Source organism: Sciurus carolinensis, chromosome 4, assembly GCF_902686445.1.
Source record: "Sciurus carolinensis chromosome 4, mSciCar1.2, whole genome shotgun sequence".
Lineage (NCBI taxonomy): Eukaryota > Metazoa > Chordata > Mammalia > Rodentia > Sciuridae > Sciurus > Sciurus carolinensis.
Window position 1 is genome coordinate 76,161,817 of NC_062216.1, and position 25,755 is coordinate 76,187,571.

At 35.4% G+C, this 25,755-nt stretch overlaps 1 protein-coding gene across 2 annotated transcripts; it reads left to right on the top strand.

The window, feature by feature from the left end:
* The first annotated feature begins 1,972 nt into the window (after window positions 1–1,972).
* Window positions 1,973–24,899, top strand: Klrg1 (killer cell lectin like receptor G1). 2 transcript variants are annotated; one of them, XM_047550486.1, is made up of 7 exons: window positions 1,973–2,185; window positions 5,082–5,182; window positions 7,076–7,246; window positions 12,901–13,001; window positions 13,395–13,494; window positions 23,823–23,921; window positions 24,754–24,899. In XM_047550486.1, exons 1-6 carry the CDS (start codon window positions 2,104–2,106, stop codon window positions 23,826–23,828), a joined length of 561 nt encoding a protein of 186 aa, XP_047406442.1. In that variant the 5' UTR covers window positions 1,973–2,103; the 3' UTR covers window positions 23,829–23,921; window positions 24,754–24,899. The 2 variants fall into 2 exon arrangements, with proteins under 2 accessions (XP_047406442.1, XP_047406441.1); XM_047550485.1 differs by lacking the exons at window positions 23,823–23,921; window positions 24,754–24,899 and having other exon boundaries at window positions 13,395–14,328.
* The last annotated feature ends 856 nt before the right edge of the window (window positions 24,900–25,755 follow it).

Consider the following 25,755-nt stretch of genomic DNA (forward strand, 5'->3'; position numbering starts at 1 on the left):
GTTATTAAAGTTAAATGAGGTCACAATATCGGGACCTTGATCTGATAGGATTAGTGTTCTTATAAGAAGACACCAGAGAGTTCACTATCCTGTGCACACAATGAAGAAGGGACGTTTGAGGATATACCAAGAAGTCTGCAATTCAAGCGGGGAGCCCTCACCAGATACCACTCCTGCTGACGCATTAATCTTGGAATTACAGTCTCCAGAACTGTGAGAAAATAAATTTCTGTAGTTTAAATCTTCCAGTCTGTGGTATTTTTATGACAGCCTAACACAAGTAGGTTTCCAATGTTCTATAGAGGTCTTGAAATTTTCATCTTGCAAAGCTAAGCCCTATATGCATTGAACAACTTCTCTTTCTCCCTCCTTCCTAGTCCCTGTCAAACACCTTTCTGCGTTCTGTTTTAATGAATATTAATACTTTAGATACCTTATCTAAGCAAAATCAAACAGTATTTGTCCTATGATCATTTCACTTAACACAGTGTCTTCATGATTCATCAGTGTCGTAGCATATGACAAGACTTCTTTCCTATTTAAAGCTGAATAATATTCCTCTGTATGTATAACCACATTTTGTTTATGTTCCCTTCCTTTAAAGGGCATCAGAATTTGTTCTCATAAGCAACTAAATTACTGGTGGATCTTTTTGGTACTGTCAAGCTTTTTTTGTTTGTTTGATTGTTAGTCCTGTTAAGAAATGCAGGCTTCTGTTCTAACTGTTCAGAGCTGACTCTGAAGGAGGCCCTCTCCACTAGGGCATGCACAGTTTTAGCTTATGTGAGCCGGATTCCCCCAGCCCTGCCCCATAATGAACCCAGGGCCTCACAAACGCCAGGCAAACATTACCACTGAGCCTCATCTCCAGCCCTCAGTTTTAGCCGTGTGTGTACAGACTTGCTTATATCCCACAAACCTGTGGGCAGTTTTCATGCAGTCTTCTGGGACCCTCCTCTCCGTGCAGCTCTCTCTTGTCAGTTTCCCTGCTGTACAAATTCCAGCCACTTAAGCAGCTCATAACTCCAATCTCTGCTTCCTTAGTTTGGTGAGAATGCTGTTCAGTTTAGGATTCATTTTCCTGCTCTGTGCCAGAAAGTGGCTGTATGCAGGAAGCTATAATGATGCACTGTAGCACTCACATTTATGTTTCTCCTCTCTTGAGGATCACAATGCAGCCTGTTTGTGCTTGTGTGTATATTGGCATGTTAAGTCTTTGGTTGGAAAGCAAGTCCAATACCACTCTGTTATGACTAGAAGCAGAACTGCATTAGTTTTTATTTTTTAAATCAATATGCTATCCCTGTTTCTCTTTTCTTCCTCTCTACTAATTTTATACACTCTCATTTGGTGATCTTATCTATTCTTAAAACTTTCAATTGAATTTCTGTTTTTCTTACTTTAACTTTTAGTAACCTTCCACTACTAGAAATAGATTACTAACACTTCAATATGCATTTTTTTAATTTGCTCTTTTATATTGGTCATTTCTGATAAAATAAGACAAGAGGGAAACAAAATTAATGGAATTTCTGACAATGTGAAGAATAAAGGTTAGAGCACACCTGAAGAATGTTTTGGGAAGACAGGACTATGTCCTATTCACAAAACATAACTGGGCAATAATCCTTTTCTCCTGTGATATAGGCACATTCAGCCAACAGTTCATTTCTCTGTCATGTATCACTACCCACAATCAATCCTATTGGCACATATCTATTTTCTCAGAAGAAAACAGTAGAGAAAACAATCTGAGATAAATGCTAGAACCACACTCATTTTTATTTTAGGATCCATAATAAAATTGCTGGATATGAGAACCATTTTACTTGCTCATTAGAGTTAGGTAAGATGAGAATAATTTAATATGGATATAATGAGCATCTAGAGTGTGTGGTTGAGTAAAAAAAATTTTTAGCAATGTAGAATGTTAATTTCTATAGGAAGCCCCAGAATTTGAATCATTTCCTGAAAAATTACTTCTGCTTTTGTCAAGTTTTCTGCTACCAGTTTAGTGACTAGGCTATTTCCTTACTGATACAAATCTTCTCATACTTCTATCATTGAACTCTCTTAAGTGAATGTGAAAGATATTAGGTGGAGATGACTGACAGTGCTATTTATTCCGTGTTAGAATTACCTACCACAACCCAAGTCCAGAATGACTACAGACCCCAGCAAAAAGGTGAGTTAACCAAGTTAGCTTGGAAAGCTGTGCATACTGACTCTAGGCCATGGATGAATAAGAAGTAGTAGAATAATTTTGGAGTAGAGGGTGCAGAAAAATTAAAGATAACCTGAAGAAATACTTTGGGTTCAGTCTGAAATTATGAATTGGAGTATGGAAATTTGGAATATGGTATGAAATATGATATTAGGTCTCAGGTAAATTCTTTTCTAGTCATTCACTTCTGTTATCACATCTAATGCCAAGCTAGGACAATGCATTATTATTTTTTTTTTTTATTGCTTCTGAATTAAAGCAAGAACTGTGTTGGGAGAAGTTTCTCTCTTTAATCATGTTTGGAGTAAACTTGGACCAGCTATTAAATTCTAGACACCTTGTTTTTCTATGAAATGAGGAAGATACCAATAATTTTACTAATTGGTAATGGCAAGATTTTGTCAAAAAAGAAACAAATTCACATTTGTAGAGTTTTTTCTTCCTCATTCTAGTGTTGTACCAAAATGGTGGTGATGGAAGATAAGGAAAGAACACTACCGATAAGTAGTCCCGTGATTTTGTTGGGGTTTGAAGGCAGAAAAAACTGTAGAACCCTGAGAGAATACTATCTGAGACAGACAGATAAGAGGGTAAATGCCAAAATTAATACTGATTTATTCTTAAGCAGATAACTTCCAGAAGAGTGTATTCTTTAGGTAGCTCCATAAGCTTTCTTATTGCTCCATAGTCTTATTGATAATGATTTTTACTGTTGCCTGTCAAAAACATTGTCATAATTTGCTAAATCATTTCCATATACTTGGGCAGTTAGATTTATTTCTATAATTATAATTATCAGCACATTTTTATTTGTATTTTCTTTCCCTTCTTTTGGATTATATCTTTGCTAATTTCTAAGAAATAGAAATATTAATATACATTTGAAGTAAAAGTTCAAAGTCACATAACGGGATAAATGGGAACTTAATAGTTGAAACTAATATATAATGTATATTTAAAATAAATTAAGAAATCTACTTTCTTAAATTGGATGGTGTACAAATATAATTATGTTTTAATGAAATTTTATCATTTAGCATAACATCTAAAATGAATGTTTATTTCATTAAATGTTCTTGTATGGTACAAATGTATTTTTTTATGTCACTAGAAATCTAGTGTTTCTGGATTCATCAGTCAAAATATTTGCTATGTGGAATTCTCTCTTTCTTAAGGCATCTCTCTCTGTGAATTTCTTTTACGAAATTCAGAACACTTCATAGATACACATATATACAGAATAATTTATCTAAATCTAAACAGAAAAATGAGGTCAAAGTGGGCAAAATTAAATTCCTAATTAGAGATTACCAAAAAAGGAGTCAAAATTAGAAGTTGAATGTCGTAACTTTAAATAATTTCACCCTTTATGAATAATTCTACACTATCAGGGTATGAGACACCTATGATTTTGAAATAAAAGTTTTGGGAAAAATACTTCACTTTTCAAACTAAAAGATATTATTCTTAGATATGTTGTATGCAGCATAGTTAATATGAAGTAATGTTTTCATCTTTAAGTATTTGGTCAACCTAAACTCACTGTGTTTCCAATAAGGGGAGTTTACAAAGCAAAAGGAATTTTTTCATTTACTTCTGAGATGTAAGTTACTTATTTTTGTTTACATTTTATTTATTTTAACTTTAAATAGATAATACATTCACATGGTCAAAATTCAAAAGATACCAAAAAAAAAAAAAAAAAAAAAAGTAAAAAGTTTCGTCCTATCTCTGTCCCTCCCCATTTGTCCTCTCCAAGGCAAACAACATATCAGGTTCTAGCACAGATCTAGTACAGTCTATTTGGGGAATGTTTCTTTCTTCTTTTATTTTGTGGTGCTGGGGATTGAACCCAGGCCTTATGACTGGGAGGCAAGCACTCTACCAACTGAGCTATATCCCCGTCAAGAGAATGTTTCCTTTCTTTCCTTTTTTTTTCAGACAGGGTTTCACTATGTTGGGCAGGTTGATTTCAATTTGTGATCCTCTGTCTCAGTCTCCAGAGTAGTGGGATTATAAGCATGTGGCACATCTCCTGGCTTAGAATTGTTTTCTTGTCCCATAACTATACATATTAGAAATCACTCCATATAAGCAACAAACAAAACACCTCACATAGTCCTTTGTTAGAAGCTGCATGTATACTTTAGGGCTATATCAAAATGTATTTGGTCTTTTATGATTGGCACTTAGGTTGTATTAAATTTTTTTCCTCCCACAAAGATAGCTGCCATGAATAGCTTATAAATATGACATTTTGCACATGTTTAAGTACGTATAGAAAAATTCTTAAAGAGAAATTGCTGGGCCAAAGGGTAAATACCTTGTAATTTTGGTAAATATTGCCAAATTTCCTCCAACCTCTGAAGCGGTTGTACCAATCTGTGTTCTCACTACCAAAGTATAAGAACATGTAAGTCACAATTTCAAAGGAAAAAAGTTTCTTTAACTTCTAAATAAGTATCTTTGTTGATACAGGTGTTGGCGGCACTTTAGACTTAAAGCAAGTTTCTGAGAGATTCAGGAAAGAAATCTCTTTTTTCTTTTTTTTTTAAACCGGTACATTATAGTTGCTCATAATGGTCCGTTTCGTTGTTCTGTATTTGTACATGCACAAAATAAAGCAATATAATTTCAATACATTCCCCCCAACCCCACCCTTCTTTTCTATTTTCCTTTTTAGCTTCCACATATGAGAGAAACATATGACCCTTGAACTTTCTGAGTTTGGCTATTCAGAAAAGAAATCTTCATGGCCTGGTCTTAGTTTCCCACTAGACCCAATGGCTTCAAGATCCCAGATACACTTTCCTGACCTTTCTTCTGAGGATTTTGCATTGAATTCTTGTTTTTATAGCTCCTTCCAGGCCTTCTCTTGCTTGCCTTGTGGCCATAGCTCTGGGGCTTCTGAATGCAATTCTTACAAGTTTGCTGCTATACCAATGGATTCTGTGCCAGGTAAGTGCTAATATAAGTAAAATTAATCTTTCATTGTATCCATTTTACATTTAAACAGTGTAACATAACATTTGAAAATGAAAAATAATTCAAGTAAAATAAATTAGCAACTGTATACAAATACGTCTCGGGTGTAGCCTCCTCATTTTTGACTATAGTGTAGTCTCCTCATTTTGACTATATGTATTTATATGAGTGGTTTATTTCTTAGCAGTATTGTAAACAAGTCCTTTTAATTTTAAAACCCAACCCTTCATTCCCCCCAAACAAGCCTTGGAATACTTCTGACCATCGAATACTTATAATTTTGTATATGGTTTTTTAGTTTCCTATGTTGTGTCCTAACAATTTCCCACTTAGTACCACATTTATCATAATTAAATTATAATATTTATAATAATTAAATTGTAATATTACAATATTAAATTGTAATATTATGGTGTTTAACCATTCACATAAGCATTTGGTTGCTTTCGTATTTTCTAAAACTAGGTTTCCAAGATTTAGTTCCTTAAGGTCCTTAAATCTGATGATTCAGGGGACTAAGTTTATTTTTTCACAATTCGGGTCCTAACTTAGGTTTTATGTCATGGGGGATAATTAGCGACAGATTACACAGAAATGATTCATTAGGATTCTAATGTTTCAGCTTCAGGACCTCTACCTCACACTCAAGTCCTACTTCAACAAAACAAATAAAGATTTTTGATACAAGGTGGATCATGGTTGAACGGAAAAAGCACAGATCTAAAAGGTGCCAATTTAATAGCTCCACATGCTGATCCCTGTATTGGTGCCATGTCAGACCTTCCCATGGAGAGTTACCTAATCTTTATAGGACAAGGGCTACATTCTCCACTATTAAACTCCTAAATCTAGAGTAGATATAGAGTTATTCTATTATTATTATTCTGCTAGGGTATCAAATCCAGAGCCTTGCAAGCACTCTACCACTGAGCCACATCCTCTATTCTGCATTATATATCTATATATGCTTACGTGGTATAATGGTGCATACTTGCTCATTGTAGACTTGTGGTTATGATGAGTTTTTGGCAAATATGTTCATGAAGTAGAAATCAATAAAATTGTGGAATCTTGTCTGGAATTATCTTGAAAGCTTATTCACTTCTCATATTTTTTCACATTTTTAAATTGGTGCATTATAGGTTGTACATAATGAGGGCTTGCTACCTATTCATACATGCACACAATATAACAACATGATTTGGCAAGTATCATTCTCCCTTTTATTTTTTTGTATATTTTTAGTTGTAGGTGGACATGATACCCTTATTTTATTTTTATGTAGTGCTGAGGTTTGAACCCAGTACCTCGTGCGTGCTAGATGAGCGCTCTATCACTGAGCCACAACCCCAGTCCTCTCCCTCTATTTTTAAGAAATATAATCTAACCATTTTAAAGACCTCAGGAGAATTCTATACTTTTCACTTTAGCATTTGATATGTTTCTCTGTTAAAATTTCTTTTTCTTTCTTTTCTTCTGTCTTCTTTCTCTCTTTCAGTTATTTTATCTGGGAAATATGTAAATAGTAAACAGATATATTTCATGCAATGCACAATTATTTTATCTGGTATGTATTATCATGTGCATAGAGGTCTCTAGTGTGAGTAATGTGCTCTCCACAGTCCTCAGGCATATGTACTATGTTTTCCTTCTCTGCTCCTTCACAGTCACATCCTTGTCTGGTGGAGTGTATGCTAGCAGTGTGAGGCATTGTGTTTGAGGCTACCCATTGTACATTTCTCTACAACCTCAATCTGAAAGATGGTAGGCCAAGGAAGACACTGAGAATGCCATATTTCCTTTTGTCTCCTTTTCATTTCTAAGACTATTTGTCTATGAAGATGGTGAACCAGGTCTTTCTCTCTAGGGTCCAACTACTTCACTTGCGCCAGCTGTCCTAGCTGCCCAGATCTCTGGATGAGACATGGTAACCATTGTTATTATTTTTCAATGAAGAAAAGGGACTGGAATTCTAGTCTGCACTTCTGCTTAGCCAAACACTCAGATCTCCTGATGATAATGGACAACCAGGAAATGGTAAATACAAACATTTATAAAATGCAGTTTTTATTTTTTAATTAATGCTGTTCAAATGTGCCAGGTATCTTCTTTGAGCAACAAAAGGAAACTGTGATTTTGGGGAAGGTTGTATTCTTCCCTTTCCCTCCCCTCCTTTCTTTTCTCAGGCTCCTTGCCTTTCCCCCCTCTCCTTCCCAACTCCTTAACCTTACACTATCTGACCTAATTACCCTCAGGTACAGCCACCAGATGCTTGCATAGGGATGTGTGTGTATGTGTGTGAGTGTTGGAGGTGACAGGGTTAGAAATAGTACAGTGATGAAATAGAACTGAAATCCAGGTCTAAATAAAAGAAGCATCCGGATCTGTAGTCTCTGTGATTGAGGGGAGTCTCTCGGGGTTGAGGTAGGTCTAGGAGTTGAGTCCAGCCTGAGTAACACAATGAGACTCTGTTTCAAAAAGAAAAAGGAAAACAACAACAACCAACCCCCCCCCCAAAAAAAAACCCAACAAAACAAAACAAAACAAACAAATAACAAAAATCAAAACAAAACAAAACAAAACAAAAAAACAAGAAAAGAAAAGGAAAAGAGTCAGGCATGCCCTAGCGGCAGCTAGGGAGGTTGAGGCAGGAGGATGGCAGAGCTCAAGGCCAGCCTCAGCAACTTAGTGAGGCCCTAAGTAACTTAGCAAGACTGTGTCTCAAAAAAAATAAACAGGGTGGCTGGGGATACAGCTCAGTTGGTAGAGTGCTTGCCTCACAAGCATAAGGCCCTGGGTTCAATCTCCAGCACTGCAAAAAGAAAAAGAAAAAAAAAAAAAGAGTTATTAAAAAATAAAAATAAAAAAGGGATGGGGATGTGGGGCTCAGTGGTTAAGCACAACTATGTTCAATCCCTGGTACCAAAAAAAAAAAAAAAAAAAAAAAAGAAAAAGAAAAGAAACTTAAGATTTAAAAATAAGAAGGTAGCAGGTTCCTATACAAAAGCCAGTGAATTTGGGAAGGGGTAGAAGAAGAGAGATCACAGGCACAAAAAGGCCACAGGCCATGGCAGGGGCTTAAATGTCTTCTTTTTAAATGTTTTTTTCATTCATTGAAATTCAGTAAGTTCCAGACTGGGAAACAATGTCCAGAAAGTTGGATGGAAGAAAGGAAACTCTGTGTGTGTGTCTGTGTGTGTCTGTGTGTGCACATGTGTGTGTGTGCATGTATGATCATGAAAGTTTTTGCAGAACTCAGTTGTTGGGGTTCCATTTCCTGTAGGCATCTCAAATCCTTTGTGTCCATAGAGCATCTTAGTCCTATGGCATCTCAAGGCAATACAAGGAATTCACATTCCAGGCACAAAAATCAATCAAATTCAGTCATAACTAATACATATGAAGAAAATCAGAAATTCCAGCTTGATTTTTAGGATTTAGAAATCCTACTTTGATTTTTTGGTTTTCATGCTGACTTTTATGTTCTGATATTGCTGTTTTCTTTTCTTCTTTTTTTTGGGGGGGGGGGGTAGAATCATGTCACAGAGAACAGTTTATTATGAATTAAACTGTACTAACATCCCTTGGAGATATCCAGAGAGGTAATTACTCTAAAGCAGTTAAGTAGAACATACAGACCCTAATTTTCGTAACTTCCTATTTTAAGAAAAGATTAAAGTATTTTGATTCTTATTTTCTGTCAAAGGAATACTCATTGATTTGAAATTCTTGATAGAAATTTAAACTTCAAATAATTCTACTTCTGTGATTGATGTTTCCTTTATGCCTTTTCTGAGCTAAGGTAGAATGCATTTGGCTCCATTCATTAGATGTAAAATCTTAGTTTTATGGCTTCTGGTAATTGCCTGGCTTTCTGGACTTGGTTGCAGAACTCCTACTCTCATTCTGATATAGCTGCATCTGAGGACCAGCACTGACTGCTGTCAATAGCAGAAGTGAGCAAGAGGTTGAAACATTTGCCCAACATTGCAAATACCAATAAATAGGAGTACTGAGTCATAATGGAACACATTGCCACAGCAAATTGTAATAGAACAGCTACTTAAATTATGCAGTGTGACAGTGAGAGATGAGGAGGGAAAAAATAGGGTACAGAATATCTGGGAGTTGGGGATACTTCTGTTTCTCTGAGGTATTCAGAGGCGGGAAGGAACACTAGAGGGATTTTGTCCTTCCTTCCTTTCTTTACATTCCCTGCACCCTGTTTCTACTGTTGAGTAAACTGAACGGAGTTAAATTGGCTGCATTTTCAAAATGAGACTATTTTTTCTTAAGGCCCTTTGTTTCAAGTCAGTATTATAAAGGGTAGATATCTCTGTTAGATTTAATAACCACAGATAAGTTTTACTTTTGACATTCCTGTGTATTCTTGCTTGATTCTCTGGCTTCTTTTTCTCTCTCCAACTTTTGTCAGATTCTGCAGAACCAAATTTACATATCTAATTTTCAGAGTCTCTTGTCCTAGCATTGTTATTCTTTTGATCTCAAGGCAAGGTTTATATACTATTTTAGGAAATGGTGATGTTCTAGTATTATGCTTGAGTCTCAACAGTTACCAACACGGCATTTTTTTTTTTTTAAAGTGGTATATCTGGACCAGTTAAGACAGAGTTTTTCACTGGCATTCCATTGGTGAATACTGCTAGAGAATGAAGGTTAAATGCCTATAAAGAAAATGCTGTTTACACCTTTAAGTAATATGTTCAATGTGTTCTTATTCAATCCTCAGACATCCATGCAATACCTCTAAAGTTAAAGCAATAGATCCAATCATTTTTATATTTTATGAGTACTCTGTATTGTACTTTTTTCAAGTCAATTACATCATTGCCTCAAATAGTTTACCAAAAAAAGTTCTGAAGAAAATGTATTAATGATGTTGGACAATATAAGACTGTTTAAAAATATGTATTATGTGTTTCTACAGTTGTTGGACATCCTGCATTTTATGTTGTTTTTTATCACATAACATTATCTCTTCTTTTAAAAATTTGTTCTAAATAACTATACATGACATTATCTCATTCCTGTTTTTTCCTAGCACTTAATTATTTCAGGCAATTTTAAAAAATTGTGAAGTACTTTATTTAAAAAGTTATTTTTAAGAATTCTGTGTTATTCCACTTTGCTCAAATATTTTCACATTAGACAAAATTCTGTTACACCCAATTATTATGACCTATGAGCATATTTATATGAATTATTTTTATTGGGGTCATTTATATTATTTTATATTATATTCCCTAAAGTTAAGTTGGTTAATAAAAAATGACTAATTTAATAGTTTTGGTTTGTTATTAGTTATTATCAATAATTGAATAATGTAGATACATTACATAAACCATGTTAATTTTATCAGTTTGAGGAGTATGTTTTGTGCCTTAATAGTTTTAATTTCAATTTAAAATATTACCTACAAAAATGTGTGTGTGTGTGTGTGTGTGTGTGTGTGTGTGTGTAAGGTAACCTACAAAAAAATGAAAGAAAAGAAAAAATGAATCCTATTTCATTTTCTTGAGTCCTGTCTTTACCTTGCTTGTTACTTCTTTTTGCAAGTTTTCTTTCTAAAATAACGAATATTACAAACTCTAAAGTGATACAGCTTCTAAATGCTCTAGTTCACACACTCTGGGGGATAATATTTCTGGGTTAACACCTTTACTTATACTTTTATGCTGGTTTTTTTGGCCACACAGATGCACACACACAAATTTGCTAAGTACATAGAAAGTAAATGCACGCTGGGTTGAAGGCCTCTCCCAACTAGGAAGGTTTCCAAGTGAAAGCGATATAGTAAAAATTTTCAATATGTAGCTTCACCAGTAAGAAGTAGTAAAAAGGACTGTTCGAGGACCTCAGAATTGTATGAGTACTGAAAATGTCATAGTGCTGGGATGGAGTTTGTAAGTGGACATCATTTAATCCTAGCTTTTCAGACACTAATTGAAAAATCTGAGCAAATCTTTATCCATTTCTGTGCTTTATTAGTTGCCATTCCTCCTCTCTTTGGGAAGGTCACATTTGAGTTGAGACTGAGACCTGAATGACAGCCATAAGAAAACCTTGGGGGAAATTATTGCAGACAGAGGGAAAAGCTATGCAAAGGCCCTGAAGCAAGAATGCATTAGGCATGTTAAAGGAGCAGAAAGAAGGTGCATGTCGCTGGAATTTAGTAAGTGAGTAAATAGTTATCAGGGGCCAGACTATGCAAGACTGTATACATAGAGAGGATTTTAGATTTTTAGGACCGAAACATAAGGAAGAGAAAATAGAGGCTTTTCTGACATGGGAAATACCATAAAAGCTTGTTGAACTTCCTATAGCATCCTTTTTGGTAGTGCTAAGAGGTTTTATGCCTTTCTTGACTTTATAATGGAAAGTCTTTATTCTTCCTGATAAAAAGTCCAATTAGGCAAAGGGAGATGGTTCAGAGTATAGCCCATGAGTTCTTATTTTCAGCAATCATTTTCCAGGGGTAGAGTAAAAATGACATAAAAATGGAATGTCTGGTGGTATCCTAATAACTATAAAGAGTTGGAATTTTATTGCTTTCTTGGTTTCTGAATAAAAAGCACTATTTACTTCCAAAGAAATTATCAACTAATTCAATTCATATTCAAGTAATTAAGTTATTATTTGAAAATATTTAAAGTGTAATCATTCATTATGCTAACAGCAAGTCTTACAACAAAATTAATCTTCTTGAATTTATCCTTTATTTCATGTATATAGTTAATTCCCTTAGGATATAAACTTCATTTGATTGTAAAACCGTACAGAGTAAAGCATCTTTATCTCTGTTCCTTTGGGTAGCATGACACATATAAGTGGTGTAACCAATTTAAATTTACCTTAGTTTTGTTCCCTTGAGTATTTTTTTCTTGTCATATATAAGGTTGATGAGGACTTGGAAAATGAATTTGGTGGGAAAACACAAGTATATTACTAAAGGATCAGTCATAAGTTATATATTCAGTGCTGAGAAAAATGACTCCTTCTGCAGCAATATTTGGTTTCTTTCTTTTCAGTACCTATCAGGTGTTCTATCTAATCAAGGAGGAAGTTGCAATGGAAGGTAGAGATGTAAGGTTATCTTATCTCTCACATGACTGTAATATAGACATAAAGGTCAAGTCTAGGAAGCTGCTCCTCCTTGCAATCAATAGATCTCTAGAATTAGAAATTAAAAGAGGGATGAGTTATTTAGGGTGGGAGCTTGTTGTAGTCAGTTTGGACTGGTAAAATAAAATACCCTGGCATGAGTGGCTTGAACAACAGGCATTTATCTCTCACAATTCTGGAGGTTGGGGAAGCCCAAGATCAAGGTCTTGTAGATTTGGTTCCTGATGAGCGCCACTTCCAGTTTACAGAAGGCTACATTCTTGTTGTCTTCCTGACAAGAGCTCAGGTCTCTTATTTTCAGGAACTGAAATCTACCCTCATCACTTCATGTAAACCTAATTACCTCCTAAAGGTTCCACCTTCCCAAGCCTTGCCATTGGTAGTTAGGGCCTAAACATATGAATTTGGGTGCAGGTGGACCAAAACATTCAGTCCTCAACAATGGTCATGAGGGAGGTGTGAGGATAATAATTGACCGTGACAACGGAGGCTTTCTAGTTTGCTGAATCTTACTCATCCTTCCTCATCATCTTCAATCTCCCCTTTAGAGCCTGCTTAAAGATTTCATCAGTCAGGATTTTCACTGGATTGGTCTGAGGAATAATTCTGGCTGGAGGTGGGAAGATGGATCAGCTTTAAACTTGTCAAGGTAAAGGACTTCAAAGGAGTGAAGTAGAATAAGGAGGAGGAGGAAGAGGAGAGGAGAAGGGAAAGGAAAAAAATGATGTGGCTCAGAGCTTGAGAAACAGATGAGGGATAACAGTGCAACAGTGCAGAGGAGAGGAAAGACTGAAAGGAGAAGAAAATAGGGACCAAAAAAAAAAAAAAAAAAAAGAAAAGAAAAAAGGAATGAAGAGTGGGGAGAAAGTGAGAAAGGAGGAAAAAAAGGTGCTATTTTAAAGGGAGACTAATGCACAATTTTTATTCTGCTGTTTTGAGAGTTGAGGGAGAAAGAATTTGCTCAATTTCTATCCCTTCATGCTTTTCAACTCCTTTACTGTGCATGTCGCCACAAGTGATTGACTTTTCTGAATTCTTACAGGGTTCTTTCTAATAGCTGGGTGCAGATGTGTGGTGCCATCAACAAAGACGGTCTTCAAGCTTCCAGCTGTGAAGTTCCTTTGCAGTTCATCTGTAAGAAGGTCAGACATTGATGCAAGGTTGCACTATCCTGAATCTCAGAGCTGTCGTGTATCTTTGAAAAGAGGGAACTGGCCTTTGGGATATTGGGCCAGCCATGAGTATATATTTAGTGAATGCAAGCCTGCTAAGATAGTGGTATTAGGCAGAAGACTAACGTGGCCTGTAGAGATTGATATTGTACTGCTGGTTTCTCTCTGAGACAATTTAAATATTATGTTAACAATGCTTAAAGATCATATTTAGGCAAATTTATGAAATAGGTAAAAGTTTGCTTTTAGTAGTTCTCTGTCAGCTCATGCTGGCTCCCTCATCCCCACACCTACCATCTCTGTCAAAGGTATACCTATTTTTCCATCAATGACTGAATGGATAAAGAAAATGTTGAATGCATACATAGTGGGAAATTATTCAGCCATCAAAGGATTGAAATTCTATCATTTGTAGTAACATGGATGAGCCTGGAGGACATTATGTTAAGAGAAATAAACCAGACACAGAAAGACAAATACCTTATGTTCTCATGTGTGAAAGTGATAAAGAGTTGATCTCATATTTATGGAGAGCACAATAGTGGTTATCAGAGGCTGTAAAGGGAGAGGGTGGTAGAGTTTGGTTAACTGTTATATTGAGGAGTAATTTCTAGTGTTCCATAGAACAGTAGGTTGACTAGAGTTAACAATAATTTATTGTGGATTTCAAAACAGTCAGAAGAGAGACCTTTGAATGTTTCTAAATGTTTGAGGTGATGGCTGTGTTGGCCTGAATTGAGCATTATATATTTTATGTATGTATTGAAATATCACTCTCTACCCTATAAACATGTACAATTAATATGTCAATCAAAAATAAAAAAAAGATAAAAACAAAAGAAAAAATGCCTTTTCTATGTTTTGTTATTATGAACTGATCTGAAGACACCTCTGCAAATGCATATTATTGCTTCTGTCCTAGAGGGGTTTTATGTGTATTGATGGGTTACTATGTTAACTTCTCCCTGAGCATATATTTTTTGTCCTACTGATCCTTTGCAGATAAAGTTTTAATCTAAAGAATAATGCCAACCATGAGAAAATACACAGTGGAAAGTGGGTGAGGACAGGGTGGAGCTTTGTGTTTCTCAGTTCTTCACACTTACATAAAGACCTGCATGCACAGATGTGGTTGAATAAACCAAGGTGTGACTATATCTTTTCTATGCAGCTGTTGTGTGATTTGTATTAATTTCATGACAGTCATTAATCTGATAAGGCATTTTCATAGATGAAGATTTACAGAAGCAGTTTATGTGATTGGATTCCCAAATCATTTTAGGCACCAATGTAGCAAAAATGAGAAAAACTTAATATTATTTCTCCATAGAGGAGTTTGGACATAGATAAGGAGAGAAGGTGCTGTTTAAAGACACAAGAGACATTATTGAGGGTTGGGGAGATAGTTCAGTTGGTAAAGTGCTTGCCTTATAAGCACAGGGCCCTGGGTTCGATCCCCAGCACCGCAAAAAAAAAAAAAAAAAGAGAGACATTATTGAAGTAGGCCAAAATTCTGAGATACTAGTTATCCCAGGTTGTCATTTTGTTTTTCTTTTCTTTCTTTAATCTTTCATACTTTTTCTTTTAAAGAAATGGACTGCATTTTTTCTACCAATGCATCCCAAACACCTAAGATAGTGCTTACATTCAGTGAATGAATACATACATGGATGAACAAAAGATATAAACTTAATATCCTAGCTGTTTCTGTTAGCCCATCAGTTAGAAATATTAAAGGCAAGAAAAACAGGATATCCTAATCCTCTCTTAACTACCCATTTGAGCATTCAGTAGCTGACTCTAAAAAGGCAAAGGGTCAGATTACTCTGGATATTATGCTTAAAGAAAGAAGTAGTAGAAACAAACTCCCATCTGCTTAAACCTTTTAACTTTGGTTTTGGAGCAGGGGTTGCCCTGATTTATGAATATGATGGTAGTGACACCAACTTTGTTAAGGGTGTAATGACAGTGATTCCATTTGGGCCATTGCTTAGTTGCTACAGGGTACACACTTTTATTTATTTTAAGATGAAGGAAGGGGCATTGTTAAGCCTTTAGATTCTCACCTGAGCAGGCAGTATGTATGTGCCTTCCTTTGTGAGGCGAGCTCAGACTTCTTGTAAGCTTTTCTCAGCTGCTGTGAGCATTGAGTCCTGTTCATCGCTGCTTAGGCTTCATTAAGGATGTTACAATAGAATTAGCAGCTCATTTCCTAGTTGTTTATTTAAGCCTTAGACTTATTACTTAGGAGCTAAGGTTGATTATTGACTCAGCTCTTTTACATTGCTTGGTGTTTTAAAGTTTGGTAAAAACTAGCAACTGAATATTTTCTATTAGAATTTAAATTCCACAGCTGATTCCTTTGATGAACATAATATAATAAATATATCTAGGACATGCAATGTTTGGAATAAAACATTATTAAGGTAGTAACAGAGCAGTAATAAAGTAGAAATGAAGAAAATCCAGAGAGGGAAAAACCTTTATAGAGGCTACTTCTATTTCATATCCATAAACCAAGTAGGGAAAGTGGAAATAAGATTGTCTAATCCTTTTAATATAGCAAGAACCTAGGCTCTTGTCTCTTTCACTTTTTGTCATTTTACTGTACTTTAATAAATGTTTTTGGACTTTGGGTACAGCGATAAGAGTTAAACTCCTCAGTTTGTGAAGTCAGAATCTTTCTTAGTCCATATATGTGTCTCTCAGTTTCTGTTTACCTTTCTGCTTCTTTCTGTATGCCCACTTCCATTCACCTTTCCTGCAAAGGAGCATACTTTGATGTTAGAAAGATTCCTTAAGCATGCTTGTTTCCTTATGAAACAAGTAGTTTTCGTCTTCATCTTTTTTGTATTTAATTAAATGATTTTTTAAATTAAATGATTTTAAATATATCTCACTGTTTACTTTTTTCACTAGTGCTAAGTTTTTGAAATCCATCCATGTTGCTGTATGTGCTCATAATTCAACCTTTTGTCTCCTGGGTAGTATCCATTTGACATTTGCCACCAACATAGGGGAGAATATTCTCACTTTTTGCTTTCTTCCGAGGTGCTGGGGATTCGAACTTGGGCCCATGCACACGCTCAGCAAGCGCTCTACGGGTGAGCTATTCGCCCACTTGAGATATTCTCTATGTATTCCTACTCCCAACTCTTCCTCCACCCCAGGTAAAGGTCCTACAGTCTACTCTGTTATTTAGAAGACAAACCAGAGAGTTTACTGATTGATTCTCTTCTTTCTTCCTTTCTTCCTCACTCACTCCCTTTTTTTCTTTTTCTCTCCTTTTCTTCTCTCCCTCTCTCCTTCCCTCTCCCTTCTTTTCTTTGTTCCTTCCTTTTTCTTTCTATCCCAGGGAGGCTCTACCACTGAACTACAAGCCAGCCTTTTTTTTTTAATGATTTGGAAACAGGGTCTCACTGAGTTGCCCAGGCTGATCTCAGACTTGTGATCCTCCTGTCTCAGCCTCTGAGTTGCTGGGATATGACCAGAGTGCGCCAGTGCCTGGCTCTTTCTCGTTTTTTTTTTTTTTTTTTTTTTTTCACCATATCAGCAAATCTTCTTGTGTATACCATGAGAATACATTCTAATTTTCACCACTTCTCTCCATCTCCACTTTTAACTCTAGTCCAGGTCACTGTGTGGTTCACCTGGATTACAGTGACATTTTTAATCACTCCCACCTGTAAAAAATAGTTCTATTAAGGTACATTTGACATACAGTAAGTGTAATATTTTATTATATATACTTTTATATATAATTTTTATTAATTTTAAAATATATGTTTCCATGAAATCATCTCCACAACCAAGATAGTCAATGTGTCAATTAACCACTGTAGGTTCCTTGTGATGTTTTGTAATTCTTTCCTTTCTCTCCTCCTGTCTCCCAGTTCTCCCCATTTCCTGGGAAATTCTGGATCTAACGTCTGTCACTATAGATGAGATTGCATCTTCTGAAGTTTTATAGTATATAGTGAATCATTCAGTATGTACTCATTTTTTTCTTACTTGCTTTATTAATTAGTTTATGATTCATCCTTGTCCTGTTTATCAATATTTTAGTTTTTTATTGCTGATATTCCATTATATGGATTTACCATATTTTATTAACTAATTGTTTATGAAAATTTAGGTTGTTTTTAGTTTTGTCTATTAAAAATAAAGCTGTTGTGAATATTTGGGTACAAGTCTTTGTATGGACCCAGACCTTCTTTTCTCTTTGGCAAATAACCTAAGAGGTGGAATAACTGGATTAAATAGGTATGCATTTTATTTTATTTTTTCTTTGTAAATTAATATTATTTTAAATGGATTGATCATAATTGTATACACTTGTGGAGTATAATGTGATTTTTTATATTATTAAGTTTGTTTTTAATGCAAATATTATCTTGACATTAAATGCAAATGTCCCAACAGTCAACTGTGTCCATACCCCATGTCACACTGGCTTTCCTTCATTTTCTCAACTATGTTTTGCTCCTTCTCACAGAGGGCCTTTGCACCTTCCATTTCCACTGGACATTCTTTGTCCTCCGCTGCATGATTCAGACATTCATCTTTCAGTGGGCATCAAAAACAAACTGCCAGTTTCTCCAAGGCTGCCTTTCTTGGGCTCCACTTGTATGCTGCCTGGACTTTGCTTTCCACACACTTATCACTCACATTTCCACATATTATCCACACTCTGGTAATGTGCTGTCTGACTCTTGCCCACTGCGTGTTTAGGACTGCATGCTCAGTTAAGGAAAGTCTGTGTCTTTTATGGCTACCCCTAATGGTTAGCAGAGTGTTGCAGAGGAACCAAGGAGAGGGCAGACTTTACTATGGCATTGCTAAGCATCTTCAGAAGGATAGGAAAGGCTGGTAGTATAGGGGCTGACAGAAGCTGGGGCAGCATAGCTCAGTGGCAGAGTGCTTTCCTAGCATGCATAATGCTTTGGGTTTGATTCCCAGCTCTGCAAAAGAAAGAAAGAAAAGGATGGCAGCCTGGTGCAGTGGTAGCATGCTGCAGCTGGTAGCTCAGGGGAGAAATGGAAACTATCCTCTGTTGAAGTCCTCTTCTCTTTTCTTTCTCATAAAATGAAACTGTGCAATGAACACTCAAGACTAGTTGCTTTACTGAGAATGCACTTGATTATACTACTTTTAATTAACTTGGATCAATATTTGTGACGTTTCTTGTCTTGCCTTATAACGAAGTGAGAAAGAAAAAATTCCCAAACACCAAAGTGAGATAATTGTCATTTGAAAAAAAAATGAGCTGGCATTTTTTACTTTACTATATTTCTAAAAAGTATGAAGTTAGAGTTCTTTTAAAATTGTATACTGGTTTTGTACAATCATTATTTTCTATACCTTGCTTCAGACCTCACTATCTCAGATTGTATTAGTTTACTTGGATTGCCATAACAACAGATACCAGACTGGGTGTCTGAAACCACAGAAGTCCGTTTTCTCACAGAAATTTGAGGTCAAGGTGTTTGTTACATCAATTTCTTCTGAGGCCTCTTTTACTGGGTTGGAGTCAGCCAGACTTCTCCCATTTTATTCATGTGGTCCTTTTGTGTGTCTGTGTCCTAACCTCCTTTTCCCCTCATATTTTTTGTGGTGCATTGTATTTGTATATAATGGTGGGATTTATTGTTACACATACATACATGTGCATTTTATTAAGAAAATACCAAACTCTTTTCCAAAGTGGTTGTACAGTCCAAAGTCCAATTTATTGTGTAAGAATTCCATTTCCTCTACACCACAGAAGTATAGGCAGTCTTTTTAATTTTAGCCATTGTATAAGTATGTAGTGATATTTCACTGTGGGTTTCATTACCATTTCCTTAAAAACTAATGATGTTGAGCATCTTTTCATGTGCTTATTTGCCATCCATATGTTTTTGATAAATTATTCAACTATTTTGTCCATTTGTTTTCTATTTATGAAGTTTTCAAAGTTCTTTATATATTTTCTCTAAGTTCTTATCAGATATGTACTTTGCAAATGTACACTTTTTTCTCAGTCTATGCCTTGTCTTTTCATTATCTCAGCAGTGTTTCAAAGAACTGAAGTTTTTAAAATTTTGGTGAAGTCCAGTTTATCAGTGTCTATTGTGAAATACATATTAGACCTTCCACCCTCTTTCCTCACTTTATAACTCCTAAAAGCCTTGGAATCTTCAGAGTGATGAGTGTGTTTCCTGTGCTAATGAATTATTGGGGGCTGGGGACTCCTAGATAGCTTAAGGTTGGGAGGATGATCACCAAAATGATCAAAGCATGATTAGAGGGTTGGGACTTTCAACCCCAGCTCCCCACCTCCAGGAAGGAGAGAGGTGCTGAAGGTTTAGTTAATCACCAATGGCCAATGATTGAATCAGTCATGCCTGTGTAATGAAGCATCCATAAAAACTCAAAAGGACTGAGTTCTGGGAACATCTGGATAGCTGAACAGGTAGGGTTCCTGGAGCATGGTATATCCCAAGAGGGCATGGAAACCTCATGCCCCTCCCTGTATGCCTTGCCCTGTGCGTCTCTCCCATCTGGAAGTTCTTGTGTCTTTTGTAATATCCTTTATACAAAAGAGTGAACGTAAGCAAGGGTTTCCCTGAGTTCTGTGAAGCAAACTAATTGAATGTGAGGAGGGGTTTTGAGAACCTGGCTGATCAGAAGCTCAGGCCACACACAGCCTGTGCTTGTTTGCAACTGGCATGTGATTTTGGGGGTAGTCTTGTGGGACTGAGCCCTCAACCTGTGGGTTCTGATGCTATCCTCGTGTCAGAATGGAACTGAGTTAGGGAACACCCAGCTAGAACCTACTTGAGAATCCACTGCAGAATTGATTGCTTGTGTGGTCTGTGGGAAACCTGCCGAAAACTGCCAGCCCCAGCATTTGGTCACAGATGCGGTCTGTGTGTGAAAGTTTGTTTCTGGGGGAAAACAAATTGTCTTTTTTTTTTCCTTCCTAATCAATCTTTTCTATTATAGTTTATGCTTTTGTTTGTTGTCTAAAAAATCCTTGCCCAGTCCGAAGTCACAAAGATTGCTTCTATGTTTTAATCTAAAAATTTTGAAGTTTTAGGTTTTGTATTTAGGTCTGTGATCAGTTTTGATTGAACTTTTGTATCTGGTATGAGGTGTGGATTGGAGTTATTACTTTTATTTTATAACCGTCCAATTGTTCCAGTACCATTTATTGAAATAACTACTTCAACATTGACTTCCCTTGGTGAAAATCAGTTGCTCATATTCATGTGGATCTATTTCAAATTTCTCTTTTCTTCTATTAACTTATTAACTATTAACTGTTCTTTTATTTCTTCCTCACAGTAACTTTAAGAGTCTTGAAATCAGGTAGTGTAGTCTTCCAACTTTGTTTTTCTTTTTCAAAATTGTTTCTACATTCTGTGATCTTTCCTATAGATTTTACATAAATATTCTTTAAAAAATTTTATTTTACAAATATCCTTTTAATAAGTTATTTTGTATATATATGAATATATCAGGGAGACTTGCTGGGTCATGGGAATATGCAATTTAAGCTTTTTAGATACTTTAAAATAGTGCATTAATTTAAACTCTCCAGCAGTGTATAAATTGAAGTTCTTATTTCTTTGCGTCCTCACAAGGCAAAGGTGAGGTGAACTACAGGTTCCTCACAATTATGATGCATTTTACTCCTGGCTCCAACCTTGGAGAGTAGAGTTTTAACTTAGGAGGAGGTATTTCAGATTCTTCGCATTACAGCATCTATAAGGTAAATCATTCCCTTGGTAGTAGTGCTCTCTCCTGGCAAATCTTTGATGATGATAATAGTCATTATTTCCATAATAGTACTGAGGTGGAAAAAGACATAAAAGGGAGAGGAGAAAACTTCTGGCACACAGAAAGAGTATTAACACAACGTGATAAAAGCTCAGGAAGACATGATGTTCAAGGTGGAAGGAGCACTCATCAGTATAAATGTCAAAGAGCTGTAAAGTAGCATAATGAAAGAAAAGCATTCATCGAATTTGGCAATATGGATGTCATGGTTCATTACTCTTTATTGGTGTGATGGTGACAGGTGTACAATTTGAGTAAGCCAACTGATGAATAGGAGATAAGGAATTAGAAACAGTTCATTTAGAAGATTCTTTTAAATGTGGTTTGGTTTTGACAGAAGGGGAAAGATAATATCTAAATAGTTATATGTAGGGTCACTATATTTCGAATATGGATAGGAGGCAGTAAACATATTTTTATTAGTTGAAGTGGAAAATCCAGTTGAAAGAGAGTTTTAAAATGCATGCAAGAGAGAGAATATTTCATAGACCAAGATCCTTGAGGCGGTGGGGGAGCATGAGACCCAGCCTACAACTGGAAGAAATATCTTGGGTGGAAAGAAGCCCCCTTTCCCTCCCCTGGGTGGGGAAGTATGGGTGCAGATTCTGATATGTTTGTAAGTGATAGGGGAGAAAATGTAGACTGTTTTTGCATGGTAAACTTCACTTTCTTGGTGAAATGAGACAAGGTCATGTGTTAGGAATGATAGGTTTGGGAGTTAATAGCAGAATTTTGGAATAATCACACAAGCAGCACTGAGCTGAGGTCAGGCAGGAGGGTATACATTTTTTGTGATTTCAGTCTGTACTATTGCATGATTTTTGGCAGCAGCTTGTACCAGACTAGTTATAGTAACAGATGGGTCAGGTGATAGAAATAATGAAGAGTTGGGTTTTTACAGGGTCGTTTCAGAGAAAGGAAAACTGTATAAGAAACTGAAGGAGTCAAAAATAGAAAAGAAACCCAATTAGGCATCTTGAAGGGAAGGAAATGTTGGAAAGGAAAAGCTTTGGGAATGGTAGTGTAGGACATTTGGTAAAATACCACACTATGTGCCTACAACAGATTCTTAAAAATGTCAATCATGGGCAAAAGTGTCTGGCAAATTAGAAATTATAAGATACTACTAGATTACTTTTCAAAAAGGTTGAAGTAATTTTCCTCCCACTAGCAATGGATGATACTGGTTCTCCCTTATCGACTCCACATCATCTCAATGTTTTATATTTTGGCATTATTATTATTATTATTATTATTATTATTATTCCTGTGATAGAAGAGGAATGATATGCCTTTTTATATTTTGTGTTCCTCTACTATTGGCTGTAAGCATATTCTCAAGTTAATAATTTTGATACTTTCTCTGTATTTATATCCTTTGACCATTTGTTTGGTCAGGTTTTTCTTTCCTTTTCTTATCCATCTTTAGGTGTTCTTTGTATATTAGTGATAATGACCTGTTTTCAGTCACATATGTTGCAAACATTTTCTTTCTATTAATTGTTTTTTCAAACATTGCAGAGGACTTTTTCTTCCCATTTATGCATTTAAAGTTTTTAAAAAATTATATATTTAACAAAAGTTAACAAAAATTGTACATGTTATTGTGTACGACATACATTTTTTTTCAAATTGAATCAACCTATGTGTAATGAATTTAAACAATCAGGACAAGATTACCATCATTCAATAGCCTATTGTTTTCAATTCTCCATGACACTAACAAAAATTTGTTAGAAGAGAATGCAGCTACTAACAATCTATGCAGCTTTCCTTCCCAACAATCTGAGTATTCATAAATTGTAAGACACATATGTCTTCAACAGCATATTGTTTTGAAACTATATGCATTGTGCAATGGCTGAATTGAGCTAATTCACATGTATTATCTCACATATTTATCATGTGGTGAGAACACTTTAAACCTTAGTAATTTTTAAGAATATAATACATTATTAACTATATTCACTATATTGTACACAGGGTGTCTTGAATTTATAATTTATTCCTCCTATCTAATTGAAGTTTATATCCTCTGAGTACCCCATTTTAAGTTTTGTGTTTGTTTGTTTTTTGTTTTGTTTTGGTACTAAGGATTGAACTCAGGGGCAGTTAACCACTGAGCCACATTCTAGGCCCTTTTTGGTATTTTATTTAGAGACAGGGTCTCACTGAGTTGCTTAGAGCCTCGCTAAGTTACTGAGGCTGGTTTTGAACTCATGATCCTCCTGCCTCAGTCTCCTGAGCCTCTGGGATTACAGGTGTGCGCCACTTTACCCGACCCATTTTAATTTCTAATCAAGTCAAATCTCTTATTTTTCCTCCCAATTGTAGATTATGGTTTTCCATCTGGAATCCTGTACTTTGAATCATACATATAGTTTCCCAAATTTTTCTCTAATAAGTTTATATTTGTTATTATTAGTGTGTTTTACAGTTTAATACTTAATTAATTTTTCCTGATGTGAATATAGGAGTAGAAAAGATGACTGAATTCTGGGCCAGAGTCCTGAATCATTGTGAAGGAGGGAACAGGTTTGAGAGGGACAGTGACAAAAAGGAGTAGAGGATTGGTGAGTATGGTTCAAAAGAAGTCACTTTTGGGGGGTACTTTTCTGTGATAAAAACAGCCATGTCCTGCATAATGTCATTTTGCTCATCGAGGGACCCATATACAACGGTTGTTCCATAAGCCTGTAATGACACATTCATATTGCCTAGTGACACCACAGCCATCCTAAAGACAAGTTGTGTACAGTGTTTGTCTTGATGCTTCTGTAAGCAAAGCTACTGCACTGTCAGTCATAAAAGTATAGTGGTACAAGTATGTACGGTACATAATGCTTGATAATTATAACCAATTACTAGGTTACTGGTTTATGTATTTACTATACTATACTTTTAATCATTTTTTCTTTTTCTTTTTTTTACAGTGTTTGGGTTGGAACTCAGGGTCTCATGTGTGCTAGGCAAGCCCTGTGCAACCGAGCCACATCCCCAACCCCCTTTTTTCATTATTTTTAAGTGTTTTTTTTTTTTTATGTATTAAAAAAACTTACCATAAAACACAATGTGCCATGTTGCACTGGCAACAACCTCAGACACTTCATGTTACAAAGAGATACATCAGTGAAAAAAGAGTTTCTACTCTATCCTCTGACCCCCAGACTACCCAGGCTTCATTCCTGTGAAAAACATTATTGACTTTTTTGTGTCCTTTTCCAGATACAATCATGTAAACATGTATGGATATAAGTGCATGCACTCACATTTAATTCAAATTGTAATATAGTGGGCACACTGCTCTGAACTCACCCTCTCCTCCAATCAACAATATATTTTGACTCTTTCTGTGCCTCATTTTTAATTGCCTCATTTTTTGTTTTGTTTTTGTTTTTGAGACAGGGTCTACTATGTTGCTGAGGCTGACATTGAACAAGCTCTAATGATCTTCCTACCACAGACTCCCATGCAGCCAGGACCAATGGATGTGCCAGCAGGCCTCACTGTCTCATTTTTTAATGTACTGGATGGAATTCTATTTTGTGGATCTGGAAATTTATTTAGATGGTCTCCTACAATGGAAATTAGTTCATTTCTTCTCTTCTTCTTCTTTTTTTTTTTTTTTTTTTTGGCTTTATAAAAAGTTCTGCGATGACTCTTTTTCTGCTGATGCAATTTTGCGCATTTTGAGAGTATGGAGATATTAACAAGGCTTGTGTATAAATAAATCAATGAATCACACTCCTACAAGCAACGTATGAAAGTTTCATTTTCTCTTCCACCTTCACCAACACACTTTTTCAATTATGTTGATCTTTGCTAATTAGAGAAGTAAAAAATGGTTTGTCATATGGCTAATTTGCATTTCCCTTATTAAGAATGATATCAAGCATCTTTTCATCTGCTGAAGAGCAATGCATATTTCTTTTTCTGTGGCATGTCAGTGCCTAGCCTTTATCCTTTTTTTTTTTAAAAAATGGGTGATTGATATTTTTCTTAATAATTTATATAAGAAAAAAAGTTTTTATGTGTTAATGTTAGCCATTTGAAAATATTGTTTTAGTTTATAATTTTTCTTAACTTGTATCTGATAGAATTTTTTTCTTTGAGAAATTTGGATTTTATATATCAACTTATCTTTTATAAATATGAATTTTTTTTTTATAATTCAGAATCAGTCTGTCTTCATTCCAAGATTACACAAATCTCCCATATTTTCCTCTAGTACATGAATGGTTTTAATTATTATTTTTTTTGCTTAAATATTTCCTTGGAATTTATTTTGGCATAAAAATGTGATACAGGATTCAACTTAACTTTCTATCAATGACATTTACTGGTCACCTATATCATTTCTGAACTAATTTGAATGTTGCCTACCTCATGTATTAAGTTCCTTGGAAG